Source organism: Oryx dammah, unplaced genomic scaffold, assembly GCF_014754425.2.
Source record: "Oryx dammah isolate SB20612 unplaced genomic scaffold, SCBI_Odam_1.1 HiC_scaffold_22, whole genome shotgun sequence".
Taxonomy (NCBI): Eukaryota; Metazoa; Chordata; class Mammalia; order Artiodactyla; family Bovidae; genus Oryx; species Oryx dammah.
The window spans coordinates 20626365-20643359 of NW_024070206.1; the positions used below are offsets into that span (position 1 = coordinate 20626365).

The 16995-nt window shown below is 50.6% G+C and overlaps 1 protein-coding gene across 1 annotated transcript; it reads right to left on the reverse strand.

Moving 5' to 3' along the window:
* Nucleotides 1-1349: 1349 nt before the first annotated feature.
* On the reverse strand, nt 1350-14641 carry LOC120880822 (microtubule cross-linking factor 1-like). Its single transcript, XM_040264227.1, has 3 exons — nt 13589-14641; nt 3649-3873; nt 1350-1609 (listed from the first exon to the last, which is right to left on the reverse strand). The coding sequence occupies exons 1-3, from the start codon at nt 14639-14641 to the stop codon at nt 1370-1372; spliced, it is 1518 nt and encodes a 505-aa protein (XP_040120161.1). The 3' UTR covers nt 1350-1369.
* Between the last annotated feature and the right edge of the window lie 2354 nt (nt 14642-16995).

Below are 16995 nucleotides of genomic sequence, written 5' to 3' on the forward strand. Positions count from 1 at the left end.
AAGTTATTAGGATGCATAAGTGTAGAGGGGAGTGGTCACAGCCAGAGGAGGGTCATCAACCAGGACAGAACCTTCCAAGGCTCCCCATCTCCTCCTCTGTGAAGCTCTCACCTGCATCCCCCACTCACTCGGAAAGTCCCCAACCACCCTTGGGATCCAGGCCCTTGTGGGCACCCCCACAGTGACCCAGACAAACAGAACCTGGCCCATAGAGCCCAAGTCCCATGGGGCCATTCACGAAGGGGGACACTGACAAGACAAATAAATAGAACACGCAGTGATTTCATGGAAGTGGCAATATACACAGAATTCACACAAATCCATAACATGTTGGCTCAATAAACACCTTAAAGGCAGGGCATCTGCCTCCCCAGGGCCCAGTCCAGGGTCTGAGTGAAGTGTGGGTGGAGCAATAGATGGATTAGCAGCTGAATCATGAAGTGAATCCAAAGGAACCATGAGCAACATGCTAGCTTTTTAGCCATCATCTCAAACCCTCACCACCATTTGTACCTTCATCAATATGCAAGATATTTTCCAAGAGGACATTCAGCTTTAATCTTACACTGGATGTCAACAACAAAATGGGATTTGCATTACCGTTGCAAATGAAAAAAAAAAATAACGTATGCATTGTCTAGACTGCTTTGCTAGAACACATTCACTCCCTAAGATGTAAGAGAAATCTATATTTAAATCACATTGGCTGCATAACAGACACAGGCAGCACACACCCACATCTGTTGACACAGATAATGGACAAGCATAACATATTTTCCAGCTCATTGGAAGAGAAGGCTCTCGAGAAAAAAGAGACTGCCTAATTTTGTATTCTAGTAATAATACACCCCGCATGGACCTATAAAGGGAACAGCCAGCTCATTGGAATGGAAATTATAAAAAAATAGCTTGAGACCAGGGTTCAACAAGCCTTTTCCGTAAAGGGTCAGAGAGCAGATATTTCAGGCTTTACAAGCAACACAGCCTCTGTCACATCATCTTTGCTTTTTCAGGTTTGTTTTGTACTTTTTCCCCAACTCTATAAAAAATGCAAAAACCATTCTTAGTTTCCAGGCCATACAAATAGTAGCTGGCCGTCCCCTGCCTTAAACCACAGTAAGACCAGGACACTCGGAAGCCACAGAGCAACTGAGTTCACGTGCCACAACTACTGAGCCAGAGCTCTTGAGCCTGCATGCTGAAAACTACTGAAATTCACTGGCCTGGAGCCTGTGCTCGGCAATGAGAGAAGCCACTGCAATGAGAAGCCCGCATACTTCAACTAGAGAATAGCCCCTGCTCGCCACAACTAGAGAAAGCCCATGCGTAGCAATGAAGACCCAGTGCAACCAAAATAAAAATACATTAGTTAAATTAAAAAAAAAAAAAAGAATAGGACACTTGGGAGTCCCATGTTCACAAGCGGTAAGCCCCCATCCACCTGACTCACCTCCTTCAGTCTCTCCAGCTCGTTCTGCAGGGCCTGCTTTGATATCTCCACTTCAATCATCTGCTGTCGGAGAGTTTCATTCTCGTCTTCTGCTTTAGCTCTCTTTTCCTCCACGGTTTCAAGTTCATGGTGCAATCGGACCGATACGTCTTTGGCCACCTGCATCAACCCACAGACACAGACATCTGATGGGAAGCCTTCTGTGTGCTAAGGGCACCTCCAAACCACTTCAGAGGCAGAATCACTAAGGAATATTGTGTTACACAAAAGAGCAAAGATCCTGGCAATATTAACAAGCCTACATTTAAAGGAAGGGGTATTAGTTTAAAACATGAAATCCACATTAAGGGGAAGTATGACTTTCATCTGGATTAAAAGGCCACTTTGCCACAGCCTTGTTCCTTCTGGAATATTGCTTAGAATGCCAAGTCTTCCCAGGAGCACATGCTTTAAATGATTAATTAAAAATGATCATTGGACTTACCTAGTGGTCCACTGGTTAAGAATTTGCCTGCCAAGGCAGGGGACATAGGTTCAATCCCTGGTCCGGGAAGCTAAGCCCATGTGCCACAACTACTGAGCCTGTGCTCTAGAGCCTGCGAGCTGCAACTACCAAGCTCGCATGCTACAGTTACTAAAGCCTGTGCACCTAGAAACTGTACTCTGCAACAAGAGAAGTCCACACTGCATGTTGGATCGAAGAGTAGCCTCTGCTCTCCACAATGAGAGAAACCCACGTGCAGCAGAGAAGTCCCAGCGCAGCCAAAAATAAATAAATAAAAATAACAAATAATTTAAAAGATCATCAAATAAACATTTCTGTTTCTCAAAATCATTTTTAAAGAACCCTATTTGCTTAAAAAAATAATTCTGTATTCAGTAGATACTTAATATGGTCAGGTTTTAAATTGCCTACTCTGGTAAAACATTCAAATGCTATAAAGGCAGTTCAACATTTTCATTTTCTAAAAGGAACTAAGGAGATTTTGTAATAGAAATATAAATCACCTTTACATCAAACTGAGTGACATCTTGTTACTGGTTTATAAATCTGAGTTACAAAGATTCTTTTCCTGTTATCGTAATGAAAGGCTAAATGAGATTTCATAGGGACTCTGATAATAAGAAGGACATTATACATAATTCATCTCTGGATAAATGATTTTGTAACTGGGGCAGGAGAGAGGCCTCAGTGGAAAGGACAAATGGAAGAAAGTCTGGGGTATTTTCACCTTATTCTCACTTTCGCCAATGATTCTGACAGACACTTTAAACAATTAGTTATGACCCTATTTCTCTTTCAGTTAAGTCACTACTACAAGTCTTAACTTGGGTTATGGTAATTTCAGCATTTTTGCACCCTAGAAACTTAAAATAACAAAATGTTAAGTGACTAAGGTCAACTTTTAAAAGTGGTGTTTGACTAAAACTGAACTGATAATGAATCAATTTTTTAAAACATTCCAGATCTTTAGGAGTTTCTGCACAATTTCTAAAGAATGATCAGACCAGTGCGGGCAGGAATTAATTCTTTTTTTTTAATTGAAAATCTATGGTTTATTTATTCTTTTGGCAAGGGTGCCTGGTCTGTAAACTAAGATCCCACATGCCCTGGGGCAGTAACTAAAGATTTCATGTGAGTGAATGAGTGAAAGTCACTCAGTCGTGTCCGATTCTTTGCTACCCCATGGACTATAGAGTCAATGGAATTCTCCAGGCCAGAATACTGGAGTGGGTAGCCTTTCCCTTGTCTAGGGGATCTTCCCCACTCAGGGATCGAACCCAGGTCTCCTGCACTGCAGGCGGATTCTTTACCAGCTGAGCCACAAGAGAAGCCCAAGAGATTATGAAGATTATCTCACGTGAGAGTATGAAGATCTCATGTGCCACAACTAAGGCTCATCACAGCCAGATAAATTAACTAATTAAAAAAAAAGACCACATGTAAGTGGGTCCTCAGGGCTGCACTTCAGGTCTTGCAGCCTTCTCAGCATTTACCCCGCTCCCAATCTTTCCTTACAGAATCAGCATCATAAATGATGCTATCTCTGCAGGTAATCAAACTTTAGATTCAAACAAACGCGCACCTAAACTGGATCTCTAAGACACCTTCAAGGCAAACCTGTGAAACTGTACGGAAACTCCCTCTGGCTTCTCTGGGGAAGGCACGTCCCGCCCACTGTTCGCCTTGTGCTCACCTTCAGGTCCTGCTCCAGACTCCGGATAAGCTCCCCGTCCACCTGCCCGGTCTCCGCCACCTTCAGCCTCTTCTGCTCGGCCTTCCGGAGGCGGTACTGCAGGATTCGGCAGTTCTTGTTGGCGCGGTCCAGCTCCCGCCGCAGCTCCTGCAGCTGGTAAACCTCCTCCTCCAAGTAACTGTCTCTCATCTCTTCCATTTCTGCTCGGAGTTCATCCAACTCATCCTACACAAGCCAGACAGAGGGCACTGAGAAGCCAGGTCTATGGGACAGGGCGGAGTCGCCCATCCACCCATGCCCTGCAGTACTGTGAACTTTCTGCAGTCACCTGTCGAATTCTGGAAACACGTGTGCAATACAGCCTGGGGACTCCAGAAATTCTCACACAAGACAGCATCACCAGATGTCTGTTCAGGTCTCGTGGATCCAGAAACCAAAAACGAGCCTGGCTTAGTCACTGCAGCCTCTCAGCATTTACCCCGCTCCCAATCTTTCCTTACAGAATCTTCATCATAAATGATGTCATCTCTGCAGGTAATCAAACCCTAGATACAAACCAAACGCTGACCTGAACTTGTGTCTCTAAGACACAAGCTAGGAAGTAAGATGAGTCAGACACTGCCTGCAAAGAACAAACTTCAGGGGGTTCACCCTGTGAATTGCCCGGGAATTATAACACACCCGCAAATGTCCTTAAAATGCTGTCCCGCCACACCAATCTTGGAACTACGTGACTCATGATTCTAAAGATAAAACCTTGTGCGCTATTTCAAATACACACCGGTTTGGTTTTTTCCATTCCCCTGCCCTTCATCTCCCATCTCCACTCCACTCCGGGATCAACATGAAGACTCTGGGATACAGAAGAAACCCGGGAGTTATTCCTGGCTCCCGCTTTCCCACCCAGCCTAGCCAACGCAGTGCTGTCAGTTCAGCGTCCAACCTTCGGGGCTGTCTCCCCAGGGCTCCACACACCATGCTCATCCCGCCTCCATCCCTCTCTAGGGAGCCACAGCTGCCCCCTCCCTCCGCGCCAGCCTGCCCTCTCCCAGGGTCCAGGCGCCGGAGGCAGGTCACCTGTGATGGTTTCTCCTTAAAGAGCTCCTCCCCAGCTCGTGGCTAAGCTCACCGTAGGTAGATCAGTCAGAAGGCATACAACGCCCCCTGCCCCTCCAATCTGCGCTAAGTCACTTCAGTCATGTCCGACTCTGCAACGCTATGGAGTGTAGCCTGCCAGGCTCCTCTGTCCATGAGATTTCTCCCAGGCAAGAATACTAGGGTGGGTTCCCTTTTCCTTCTCCAGGGGATCTTCCTGACCCAGGGATCAAACCTGCCTCTCTATCTCATGCATGGCAGGTAAGTTCTCTACCACGAGCGCCACTTTAAAGCTCCTGTGACCTCCTACTGCCATCAAATATTATCTGTTTCTTCCTACTCTTTATCCGTCACCCACACGGGAAGGTAAGCACCAGAAAAGCAGACACCTGGAGTCTCCCAGTGTCCAGAGCAGCGTGAGTCACACAGCAGGCCCTCAATACATATTTGTGGAATGAATACACTTGAACCTCGGTCAACACCTAAATAGACCAACTCCTAAACACAATGCAGACTGGTCATCACCTCACATTGTTTTGTTCCAGCCTTGTAGCCTGATCATGGACAACTCTTCCAAAACCCACAGACATGGCAGTAACATGCAGGGTATATTTTCTATAATAAAGGCTTCAGCGAGGAGCAACTTAGAAGGTGGGAGATTAAGAAAAGCATTCTAGGAATTGTCTTGATTAGTTTCATACTTGATAGCGTAAATGCCTCCAGACTAGGATACTCTTGGTCATCTTTTTTTTTTTTGGCTGTGCCACGTGGCTTGCTTGGTCTTAATCCCCAGCCAGGGATAGAACCCAGGCCCTCAGCAGTGAAAGCGGTGTTCTAACCACTGGACCACAAGGGAAGTCCTCATTCTTATTTATTTTGTTCAGTTAACACTGAGGCTCAAAGGGAAAAAACGCTCCCAAACACGGATACCCTAACTTATCAGCTCTTGTCCTATTTAGTTTGTTCCTGGAGTCTGGCCACCCGCGCTAATCCTGCATTTATTCTCAAAAACCAGAGATTTACTTACAATAAAGAAAAGAGTTTCCCAACAACAGAGTCTCAGGTAGACAAGAAACTGACCAGGAGTTAACCTCCTGCAGATTATTTTATCCTGGATAAGATCACATAGGAGATGTGTACCAAACGAACTGGGAACCCTTGTGGAAAAATAACAAACTGGCACAAACAGGGTGAAAACCACTGTGCAGCCAACCCTACCTGTGTGCAGCCATCACCTGTAGGGAAAAGGGCACATGTGAGGCATCTGATTCTCCCAAAGGCCGCCTGCAGGTTCTTCCACTCTGTCCACACCACCTGCCCAAGAACATGACCCACTCAGCTGACCATGGCTCTAGTGGGGCCCATTTCAATGGCCCGTGAAGAGGAGTGGGTGTTAGAAATGAAAGCTTTACCAACTTCCTAGTAGTCAAACGAATAAAATGTTTTTGTCTGCTAAAGATTCTTACAGAATTTCTATACCAGTGATGATCATATCATTAAAAATAAAAGGTGTCTGGGAATTCCCTGATGGTCCAGTGGTTAAGACTCCATGCTTCCAATGCAGAGGGCACAGGTACGATTCCTGGTTAGAAAACTAAGATCCCACATGCCATGCAGTGGGGCCAAAAAAAAAAAACTTATATATATATAAAATAAGGTGTTCTTATGTGTCTTAAGAAAGGTAACTCTTAGGGAACTGCCTCCAGTAGTTAAGACTTTGCCTTCCAAAGCAGGTAGTGCGGGTTTGATCCCTGGTCAGGGAGAGCTAAGATCCCATGTGCTTCGAGGCCAAATAATCAAAATGTAAAGCAGATGAAATATTATAACAAATTCAATAGAGACTTTAAAAATAATCCACATTAAAAAATCTTTTTAAAAAAGGTAAATCTTAATGTTGAAAATGTTATGACATATAAGCAAGTTTCACTGACTTTTTTTCTTCTTCTTCATGGAGGACCCTTCCTATAAATCTTGTTCCAATAGGAAAGTTTGCTGGAATTGGGGTTTACTGGGTGGAACGCAGAGGCCAGACAGTGGACAGAATAGACAGGCTGGGCTCTTCAAGGGCCTGGAGAACACACTGACTTCAGGAAGGGCCTTTCAACCTGCAGCAAAGAGACTGTTTCTGATGCCGAATCCCCGCGCTGAGCCATGAGAGCCTTGCCCTTGACCCAGCCCATGCCAGAGGAGACCAGACACCACAGCCTACAAGCTTTCAAACAGGCCTGTGCACGCCATCCTCCCATAAAGAGTAGAGAGTTAGTCCTGAATCTTCAAAATCAAGGTCAAGCTTCTCAGGTCCCTTCTGCAAATCTGATTTGACTTTGAGAAAAAGCTTAATCTATGCAGAGGTGTCTGAATACAGTTAGTTAATTATTACACTGGATAACTAATAAAAATAGTTCAACAGAAGCAATAATCACTGTATATATCCAGGGGTACCCACAAATATCCAGTGGCGTTGGGCATCCGTTTATGAAGGCATTGTGAGAAGGCTTTTCCTTCTACTGAAAGTGTCATTCTCTTAGTTGTGTCCAACTCTGTGCGACTCCATGGATGGTAGCCCACCAGGTTTCTCAGTCCACGGTATTCTCTGGGCAAGAATACTGGAGCGGGTAACCATTCCCTTCTTCAAGGGATCTTCCCAGCCCAAGGATCGAACCTGGGTCTCCTGCATTACAGGCAGATTCTTTACCATTTGAGCCACCAGGGCAGCCCTTTCCTTCTAGAAAGCTTGTCAAGTCATTAATGCTGAAAATTACCTATTACTCAAACATGAATTTTAAAATGTGACATAGTCATAAAAAAAATATGGTAGGACTTCCAGATACAAAAATGTTCTCTGGTTTTTCAGACTTTGTAATGGGGGGCCCCTCATCAACCCTACCATTAAACACTAGTTATGCTCTACAGACGCCTGCACCCCCAATGTGGACTGAAAAAGCCTGTTCCAGGGCTCAATGTACCCACACCTCCAGATCACTCAGCAGGCCAGATGTAAACAGCTAATAGTTCTTGGCATAAATAACCACTAACATTAGTTGCTTTGAAAAGAAAATTAGGAAGAGATTATAACTGCATGTATTTGAATCACTGCTTTTATAACTCATATTTTATCTAAATTTGTGGACCAGCAGACACCCTTTCTTAAGCACTTCGCCTTCGTTACTAAGCCTACAATAAGCCTGCAGGGACACACGCCCCCACAAGATGGACAAAGAGGCCAAACCCACACTGGTGAACACACCCAAAGCCTCTCGGCTGATAGCTGGAAGCCCAGCTACAAACCCAGGCTTTCTGGCTCCACACACATACTCTTTCCAGTAAATGGGAGAAATTATCAGCAACCACCAGGACACGTGAAACAAGAAGCTTTAAATCACACTTGCAAAAAGCCCGTCGGCGCAAAATAACAGCAAGCTAATGTTTAGAACTTGACGTTGTCAACGTATGGGTATATTCATTTTCACAACTGGTCCTCACCAAAGCACCGCAATGTGCAGAAAAGGTATTAATACACTCCATTTTTAAAATGAGCATACTGAAACCCTAAAAGTTTAAATGGTTTCCCAACACTTGTCTGTTGCAGAGACAGGATGAGGCCAGGGTTTCAACTCTTTTCAAAAAGCCTTGAAAAAAAAATTTTCAGGTTCAGTGAAAAGAAGTTATAAGAAAAGCAAATTACAAACCATGTAGGCAGGAAGCAGACATTTGAAAAGCAAAAACTGTGATTATTCAGATTAGGGTCATGATGGGAGAGCGATTTTTCAAATGAACATTACATTAATTTTCTGACAGCATGCTCTAATCTAGAAAACATTGTATCAAAGAACCTTAAAGATGTCTGCCATTTAAATGCTTAACAAACCCAATCAAGCAGAACATATAATGTTTCTGGCAGACTAAATTTACACACAGTAAGAGCAGAAAACTGTTGGTTTTTAATACAGATAATGAGAAAATTTCCCTTAATCAAGTTTTATATTGAATTAACAACAGGTCTGTCAGATACTCAAATGTTAGGTCATCATCTCATTAAAAAGCTAATTTAGCTTTAACTAAATATACTTTTCAAATTTTGTATAGCATGAAACCTTGAAGTACTAGAGAGCTCCCCAACTATTCCCCTTCACCTGCAGATAACAAATCAAGCTTTATTTTATACTCGTGAGTGTGTTTATGTGTGCTCAGGAGTATCCAACTCTCTGTAGCCCCATGGACTGGAGCCCACCAAGCTCCTCCACCCGTGGAATTTTCCAGGCAAAAATACTGGGTACCATTTCCTTCTCCAGGGCAGTTTCCCGACCCAGGGATTAAACCCGTCTGTTGCATCTCCCTGCATTGGCAGGCAGATTCTTTTACTACTAGTGCCGTCTGGGAAGCCCCGTGTGTGTGTGTGTGTGTGTGTTTATATATATATACATACATATACATACATCAGATTTAAGAAAAAATGAGGTACCATGTGTGCACTAGAATAAACGAAGATTAAAATGTCAAAGAAAATCTCTTTGAGGATAGTTTATCCACAAATACAAAAACCAAATCCTTGGTTTCATAGTAAAAGTGATGAAAACCCTTGATCATACTGATGATCTTATCAGACCTTAATTCCCTTTAAACAACTTAAAATCAATAACTAGTCCTACTTTAATCACTCCCTCTTTAAACAGACTCAATTTAGACAGTGAGCAGTCAGCTGGCTACTGTTGCAATAATTCCCTCCTCTGGGAGTTGCAGACCCTTAACTATTGTCTACTGTAATATACAAATAATCCACCTCCTTTCCCTCCCATGAGTGGAAATGTGCTCCGCAGAGTCCCAGCTGAGCTCAGAAGGCACAGGGGGGCTCAGCCATTGTTTACAAGTGCCAGTTCATCCAGCAGCCATGGCCCCCCTGTGCCCTGGTCCACATTATCTCGCCACCTAAGATGATTACCGCCGCTTGTTTGCAGGCTGAATAAAGAATGGGTGTGGAAAGCAGAAGGTCAGGAAAGAATAGGGACACTGTCTGCTTCAACCTTCCAGAAGGGAGGGGGGTAGGCAGGGAGGAGCTGAAGCACTTTATGCTCAGAACTGTTTATTCTTGCCTCAGTGTCCACCCCACCCCCACCCCTTCCTGGCCATTCAGAGTGCCTGGAATCTTCACGGCCGGATTTAACCAAATCATTGCAGATCCTGAAACTCCCAAGACCCCAAGAGAGAGGCAGGAGGCCGAGGCCAGCCAGTGCTGAGGCAGTGCAATCAATCCCCTCGAATGGCCTCCCCAGCAGCCCCCTTGAGAACTCACTGCTCTTTCACATTCCCATGGTGTCTGCTCTGAGCTACCAGGCACTTTGCTTGTTTTCACCAAAAATAATTCTTAGGAGGTAACCAAAAGGGCAAAGCAAACTTAGCAGCCCTCCCCAGGCCGACCTTGGAGCCCCCCAGGACTGGGGCACTTTGGAGTACACTACTTGGGGGTGGTGGGAGGGGTGTCATGCTAGCATCCCCCACCAACATGAGAAGCATTTTCGAAATAGGCCAATAAATGCAAAGCAATTAAACCCTCCTGAAAAGCCTCTGGAAACAGAACATAATTAATATGTTCACAATGAGCTCCAGGGCTTGTCTGATTGTCTTTGGGCGCTGGAGCAAAACACAGTGATGGTGGGCAGGCAGAGACCATGATGCCCAGCATTTCTCAGACACCCTGGTCACCAAGATGGACCTGAGTCTGGTCTGAGAAAGAAGCAAAGCCCTTTGGACAACTGACCTCAATCTCCTATCTTCACTTCTGAAGCCTTCCAAATTACATACAAGTTCATCTGCAGTCAAGGGCCAACAGGGCTGCTCTGACTGCTTTCATGCAAAAAGCCAGTTACCCGGACTGAGTACTTACTCATCATCTAGTCACCCTGCTTCCCTGGTGGCTCAGTGGTAAAAAAATCTGCCTGCCAATGCAGGAGATGCTGGTTCGATCCCTGGGTTGGGAAGATACCTTGGAGGAGGAAATGGCAAACCACTCCAGTATTCTTGCCTGGAAAACTCCATGGACAGAGGAGCCTGGCGGGCTATAGTCCATGGGGTTGCAAAGAGTCAGAGACAACTTAGCAACTAAACAACAACAACATCTAGTCACCGTAGTGCCTTGTGATGGCAGTATGACTCAACGACGGCCCCATTTAGCTCCACACAACAGAGGCGGGCACTTCTGTGTTGACAGCTGATTTTTGGAAAAAGACAGCAGTCTGGCCAAAAACAAAATTCCACTCGAATTTCCCAATCAATAACACATCATCCTTAGTTTGCTGCTTGATTACTCTCGGTTCATTCTTCTCAGTAACTTGAGTTTCATACAATAATGGTGACAGAACTGACTTAGGAAAGCCTGTAATACTTGAGGTCACCATCCTCCAGAATATATCAAAGTAAAATTTCTGGGTGGAGTCTCCCACATCTCCAGAGTCCTATACAACATCCCCTAAGGAAGGAGTAAGTCAGGGACTAATTTATCTGCCATCTAAAAAAAAAAAAAACCACTGGCGCATGCTCTAAAACCCGTGTGCAAAAGCAGGCTTATAGCAAAGGTCATTGCTCTGTGAGGTCAGGGATCCTCCCAGCCCGATTCCGCACATGCGGGCAGGCTCACTGACCTTTAGAATAGTCTAGCAGGACTGTTCTCTTTCATCCCCAAATTGAATGACTGTCACTTAAGCTACTGAAGAGCCAACCACGTAACTCACACATGTGTTTGTGATCAGCCTGATGTCCCAGCCTCCCCAGACTGCCTCTGCCTCCTCTCTCCTGCTGTCAGAGGAACCGCTGGGAGATGGACTCGGGTCGGAAACGTTCAGCCATGACCGCCACAGGAAATGGCAACTGACATTTCCCACAAATTAAACACTGCCAGGGGGGTCTCTGGGATCCCAAACAGTCCAGTGGAGAGGTGTTCACTGTGGCCCTTTGGCCTAAAAAGAGAGGTTCCCCAGAAAAGCTAAATGCTGGGTATGGCCCAAGCTAATAAGACAACTGCAAGGCAGGCGTGGCTCTTCTCAGCCTTGACGGAAACAAGGATGCAGCCTAGAGCCGGGAGAGAACAGAGGTCTGGAGGCCGGGGAAATACCAGCTGCATCACTTACTAGCTGGGTGACCTTGGACACGTAGGTATGTCTTCTCGGATCTCAGCAACCTGTCAGTGAAATTAGGGTTGTGATAAATACAACAAAGATATCCTGTGGTGTGGGATTTGCTGAAATATCAAACGCACCAGAGCAGACTCCAGGGTCACACCTACTTCCTTCACTGAGAATCCAACGATGTGGAAAAAAAAAACCAAATAAAGCAAATAACCAGCCACCTGAGTGAGCCCTGAAATGACGCTGAACTGCCTGCCTTGAGATCAGATGTCATGAGAAACATCTATTTGCACTGAGGCTACAAAACTCAAAGATGGTCTTTCTCACCCTCAGGGAGCTTACCTCGAGGGCAGATTTACAAAAGCCCTGGTTTCACAACAGAGAAACGCCAATACGGTGGCCCTTTCTCTTCCATACTTTCACATTTCACTCTGTTGTCTATTACATAAGAGTCGGTGACCGGAGCAAATGTACTACTGGAAACATTTCATTCGGAGTCCCCATCTGCTCTCTTTTCCCACAGCAACCCTCCTCTGCCTCTTTGAACAGGATAAAACCACCAAAGGGGCTCAGTGGGTTAGAGCAGCCTCTGCGGCTTGGGTATAGGAACACTCCTCAGTCCACTGCTCTGATCCCAGCTTAATTCCACAGATCACCTCCATGCACCTTAAAAGCCCACATCCTTGTCCCACCAGCCACCCGGGACCTCCACCAGGGAGAGTCAGCCTTTGCTGAGAAAATGGGGAGAATCACAAAACGCACTGATGGAGGAGGGCCGCTGCTTTTGGGAGGAGATATATATTTAACCATCTTAACAGAAGGAGATTTACACGGTGGAGCTGTTGACTAACCTGAGCCTCACAATAAATTAAGACAGATGCATTCAGTACCACCCTCCTTGCTTTGGAGTCACCCGGCGTGCCCTGACCTCCCCACCCCACACGGTCTAAATCCTCTTTTCTGCAGCGCCTGCTCTCCTCCTCCTGGGAAACATGGAGTCAGACTTGTGCCCCAAAGCTACCAAGACCCAGAAGCCACTCAGAGCAGGCCGCGCCGCAAAGCGCTCGATGCGACCGCAGAGGCTGCGAGTCCCTCGAAAGAGCGGGCGCGAATGGCCTCTCCTGACACGGAAAAACCGGCTGGTGGACGCGTGCAAAGGACCGGCCAGCAAGACAGGTCTCCCCACCCAGGCCGCGCTCAAGGGACTCCTGAGCCGTAGGTTTTTCACCGAAAGCGGCGTGACCCGGCTGTCTGCCCCCGGGGGAGACTCGGAGAGCACCTGACCTTCTTAACTGCGAGAAAAAGGGAAGGCGAGTCTGCATCCTCCGAGACCCGCACTCGGCCCACTGGGTCCCGCTCAGAATTTCTCGGCTGGGAACAATCCGCGCCCACAGGTGAGAGGGCAGGGGTCAACTGCGTCTCCAAAAAGCAGTCATAGCCGCCTCTCTAGTTAATGCAGCATCAACTGGGGCAGAGGCATCCGCGGGAAGACGCGAGACCTTCTAAAATCAAGCTAAGTGGGTGGAGAAGCGGCTGGACCCACAGGTCTCGCTGCTCCTTCCACAAGTTTGGCTCAAGTTCCCAGCGCCCGGCGTGTCGGGCGCAGGAAAGTGACTGGCACCGGGAGGAAGCGCTTTCGGGGCCGGGACGCCGGTGCTCGCGGGTCCCCGCCCGCACCCAGACCTGGGGACGCGGCCGGGACACCTGCGGCAGGGCAGGCTGCGCACCTTGAGATAGTCGTTCTCCGAGCGCAGCTCCTCCATCTCCCGCAGCAGCTCCTCCTCCTCCGCTGCCGGGACCAGCTGGTGCTGCTCGTCTGGCCCGTGCTCCCTGGGGGTCCCGGGAGCCGTTCGCTCCGGCGGTGCGCGCCCCGCGACATCCTCCACCACGCCCGGCCCTGGGGACGCCGAGGGGACCCCGCTGGGGCTGTTCCGACCCCCAAGGCAGGCGGCGGGGGGCGCGGCGAGGAGTCCCGGGGGCTCGGGGCTGTCTGGCGGCGCCCCCCGAGTTGGGGGGCTGGTAGTGGGGGCTCCTCGCAGAGGTTCCCGGTCGCTGGAGCCCGTGCCGGACTCGGCGTCGCTACTGGCGGCGGGGAGCAGGCGCTGCTCGTCTGAAAGAGGGTCGGAGGGGCAGTCGGAGAGATCGGAGCTGCTGTCTGTGTGGCTAATGCGCGAGCCGGGGGCCGGGGAGCCGGCCGCGGAAGTCACGGCGAGGATCACGGTGGGGACGGCGACGGCGGGGACCCGGGGCCCGGCGGCGCGGGCGGGGACCGTTCCGGAGGCGCGTTTGGCTCTGCGGCCCTTGGCAGCGGCGGGCGGAGGCTCTGCCCCGGGCGGTGGCTTCCCTACCCGGGGCAGCGGCTCGGCGGGCGCCGCGCGTGCCACCCTCCTGGGGCCCGGAGCGGCCTTAGCGCCGCCCGCTGCCCTGGCCCCGGCGCCCGGCGGCGGCTTGTCCTTCGCGCCGGGGGCGCCGCCGCTCCGCCGGGAGAGGCGGCCGGGCGCGGCCGGGGGCCCCGGTGAGGGCGGCGCCTTTCCCGCGAGGCTGGGAGAGCGCGGGGCGGCGGGCGCCGGGGCTCGGCCCGAGGAGGGGGCGGCCTGGACGGGGGCCGCAGGCCGGCCGTGCAGGTCCTTGAGAAACGGTCTGGCTGGCGAGGGCGCGCGGTGCAGCCGTCTCCGTTCCGCCAGCGGGTGGAGGTGGTGGTGGTGGCGGTGGTGCTGGCCGGGCGGCTGCGGCTTCGCGTCCTGGGCGCCGCCGCCCGCGGGGCCGTTCAGCGTCTCCATGGCCGGGGCCCGGGCCGCGAGCAGCAGCTCGGGCGGCGGATGCTCCGGGCGGCGGCGGCGGCGGCGTGCAGCCTCCCCGCGCGCCCGCTCATCACTGTCCGCCAGCCCCGCCCGGTCTGCGCCCCGCGCTCCCGCGCGGCCGCCGGCCCTGCACCCCGGCCCCGAGGATCCCTGCGGAGTTCGCCGCCGTCTCCGGCTCTCCTCGGGCCGAGGTCACCGGTGCTCGCGTTCTCCCGGCGCGGTGGCTCCCAGTCTCTCGCATCCCCGGCAAGCGGCGCGCCAGGCTCGCACACCAGCCCGAGTCCGGCGGCGGCGCTGGCTGCGCGCTCCCCGCTCCAGCGCCCTGCTCCCCGCCCACGGCCCGCCCTGCTCCCCGCCCGCCTCGGCCCGCGCCCCCCCCCCCCCCCCCCCCCCCCCCGTGCGCATGTCCCCCCCCCCGCCCGCCGGCGCGGCGGTGGGGGCGGGGTTGCTCTCCCTGGCGGCGCACGATGTGCGGGCCCCCAACCCTCTCCGCCTGGGACCCTCGTGCTTGTGGGGGCTCAGGGGACAGTGTGGGAGCTGGGGGAGGGAGGAAGGGGGCAGGCGCAGAGGCGAGGTCGGAGTGGGAGGAGGCTGGAGGCGGGGGAGGCGGCCGGTGTGCCCTCTGAGGGGTGCGCCTCGGGGTGCCGGCGTGGAACAATGCCCCCCCCCCCCCCCGCCACAGCCCCTGCATCCAGCCCGGCCTACCAGGGCCTCCGAGTTCTGCCCCGCCGGAGCTGGGCCGAAGTCCACTCTTCAGCTGGGCCGGAGTCCACACTGCTTTGAGGACTGGTGTGACCACAGCCCCCCACCCCAAGCCCCGCAGCGCCCTATCGCGTCCGAAGGCGCACAGGGCTCCACAGTTGGCACCCAGTGGCCTCTGGAGCCCCAGGGAAGAGCCGCTGTCCGACGCAGCTCGCGGAGCTCCGGGTCAGTAAGGGAACTCACATGTAGTGTCGGCTGCGAGCCAGGCCCTAGTAGACGCCCCACAGGCATTGTTCATTTCACCCTGGGAACAAGCCTGACTCTAAACTCCTTCTGTCTTCTTGAAGGACGAGGCGTGGGCGCGGGAGGTGAAGTCAGTGCAGTGGCCCGTGCACACTGGCCTGGACTCACACCCGGGCTTGTGCAATCCTCAGTCCTGCATGCCCACCCCTCGGAGAATGGGGCCGGTAGACCACTGGAGAGTTATCGTGGGCCACTGACCTTTTCAAACCTCTGTTCCTGCCCCTGTACAATTAGAAAGTACCTCCATCTGAGTGTGGGGTCTGATCAAGGATGAGGAAACACTGTCAACTGTAAAGTGCTTTTCAATATCAGTGAGTGCAGGTTTTGTCCCAGGTGTTGGATTGTAATAGAGAAAAACCTTCCTGTTCTATTACAAGTTAATCACTAAAGGCATGTTGCTATGAGCTTAAGTTATAATGGCTTGCCCATCTCTGGGAACCCCACCTGCCAGGGAATGAGATTCAGGCTCCAGCACTTTTGTTAAGCTCCCAGAAGATTCCCTGGCCAGGCCCCACCTGTGAATGGCTGCTGGAAGGAAGAAATTAACACTCCTCCCTCCAGAGTTGGGCCAGAAACTGGTCTCTATTCCCTCCCCTTTTTAGTATAAAAGAAGTCTGAATCCTAACTTGGGGGAGATGGCTCTTTGGGACAGTAGGTCATTGACTTCTGGGGCTGCTAGCTTTTCACTATTCCTTGTGCCAACAGCTCATCTCTGGACTTACTGGCTTGTCAGGCGGTGAGCAGAGTGAGCTGGGACTCAGTAACAGGATGATGCGTAAATATCCAGGGAATAAGGGTCAGTCTGCCAGTCTAGCTGGAGGCAAAGGCAGGCAGTGCTTACAAGTTGCTGGGGTGGGCAGGGACCCTGAGCCCAGGTAAGCGCCCAGGATATGTAGGTGAGTGCCCAGGATGTGTGCAGGGCAGAGGTTGTAGGTAAGACGACCCTTAGGGTGGATGGGACCAACTGTCCCAAGGGGAATTTGGATGTTATTCTCAATGCGGGGAGATGCTGGAAGATGCTGAAAGTGAAAGAAAGTCAAAGTGTTGATCGGTCAGTCATGTCTGACTCTGTCACCCCATGGACCTAGCCTTCCAGGCTCCCCTGTCCATGGAATTCTCCAGGAAAGAATACTGGAGTGGGCAGCCATTCCCTTCTCCAGGGGATCTTCCTAACCCAGGGATCAAACCTGGGTCTCCTGCATCGTAGGCAGATTCTTTACCATCTGAGCCACTGGGGGAATCTCTGCTTAGAAGGATCCCAGCAGCCAGGAGAGGGAGGCAGGTGACAGGGAGTAGTTAGTGGCTGGGGCCCAAAGTACAGGTGAGGG

Coding starts and splice junctions, on each gene's coding strand:
- LOC120880822 (XM_040264227.1), bottom strand. CDS start 14,641: ATGGAGACGCTGAACGGCCCCGCGGGCGGCGGCGCCCAGGACGCGAAG. Junction 3,874..13,588: donor CGGAGAACGACTATCTCAAG/GTGCGCAGCCTG, acceptor TGGCTTGTGTAG/GATGAGTTGGATGAACTCCG. Junction 1,610..3,648: donor GTCTGGAGCAGGACCTGAAG/GTGAGCACAAGG, acceptor GGGTTGATGCAG/GTGGCCAAAGACGTATCGGT.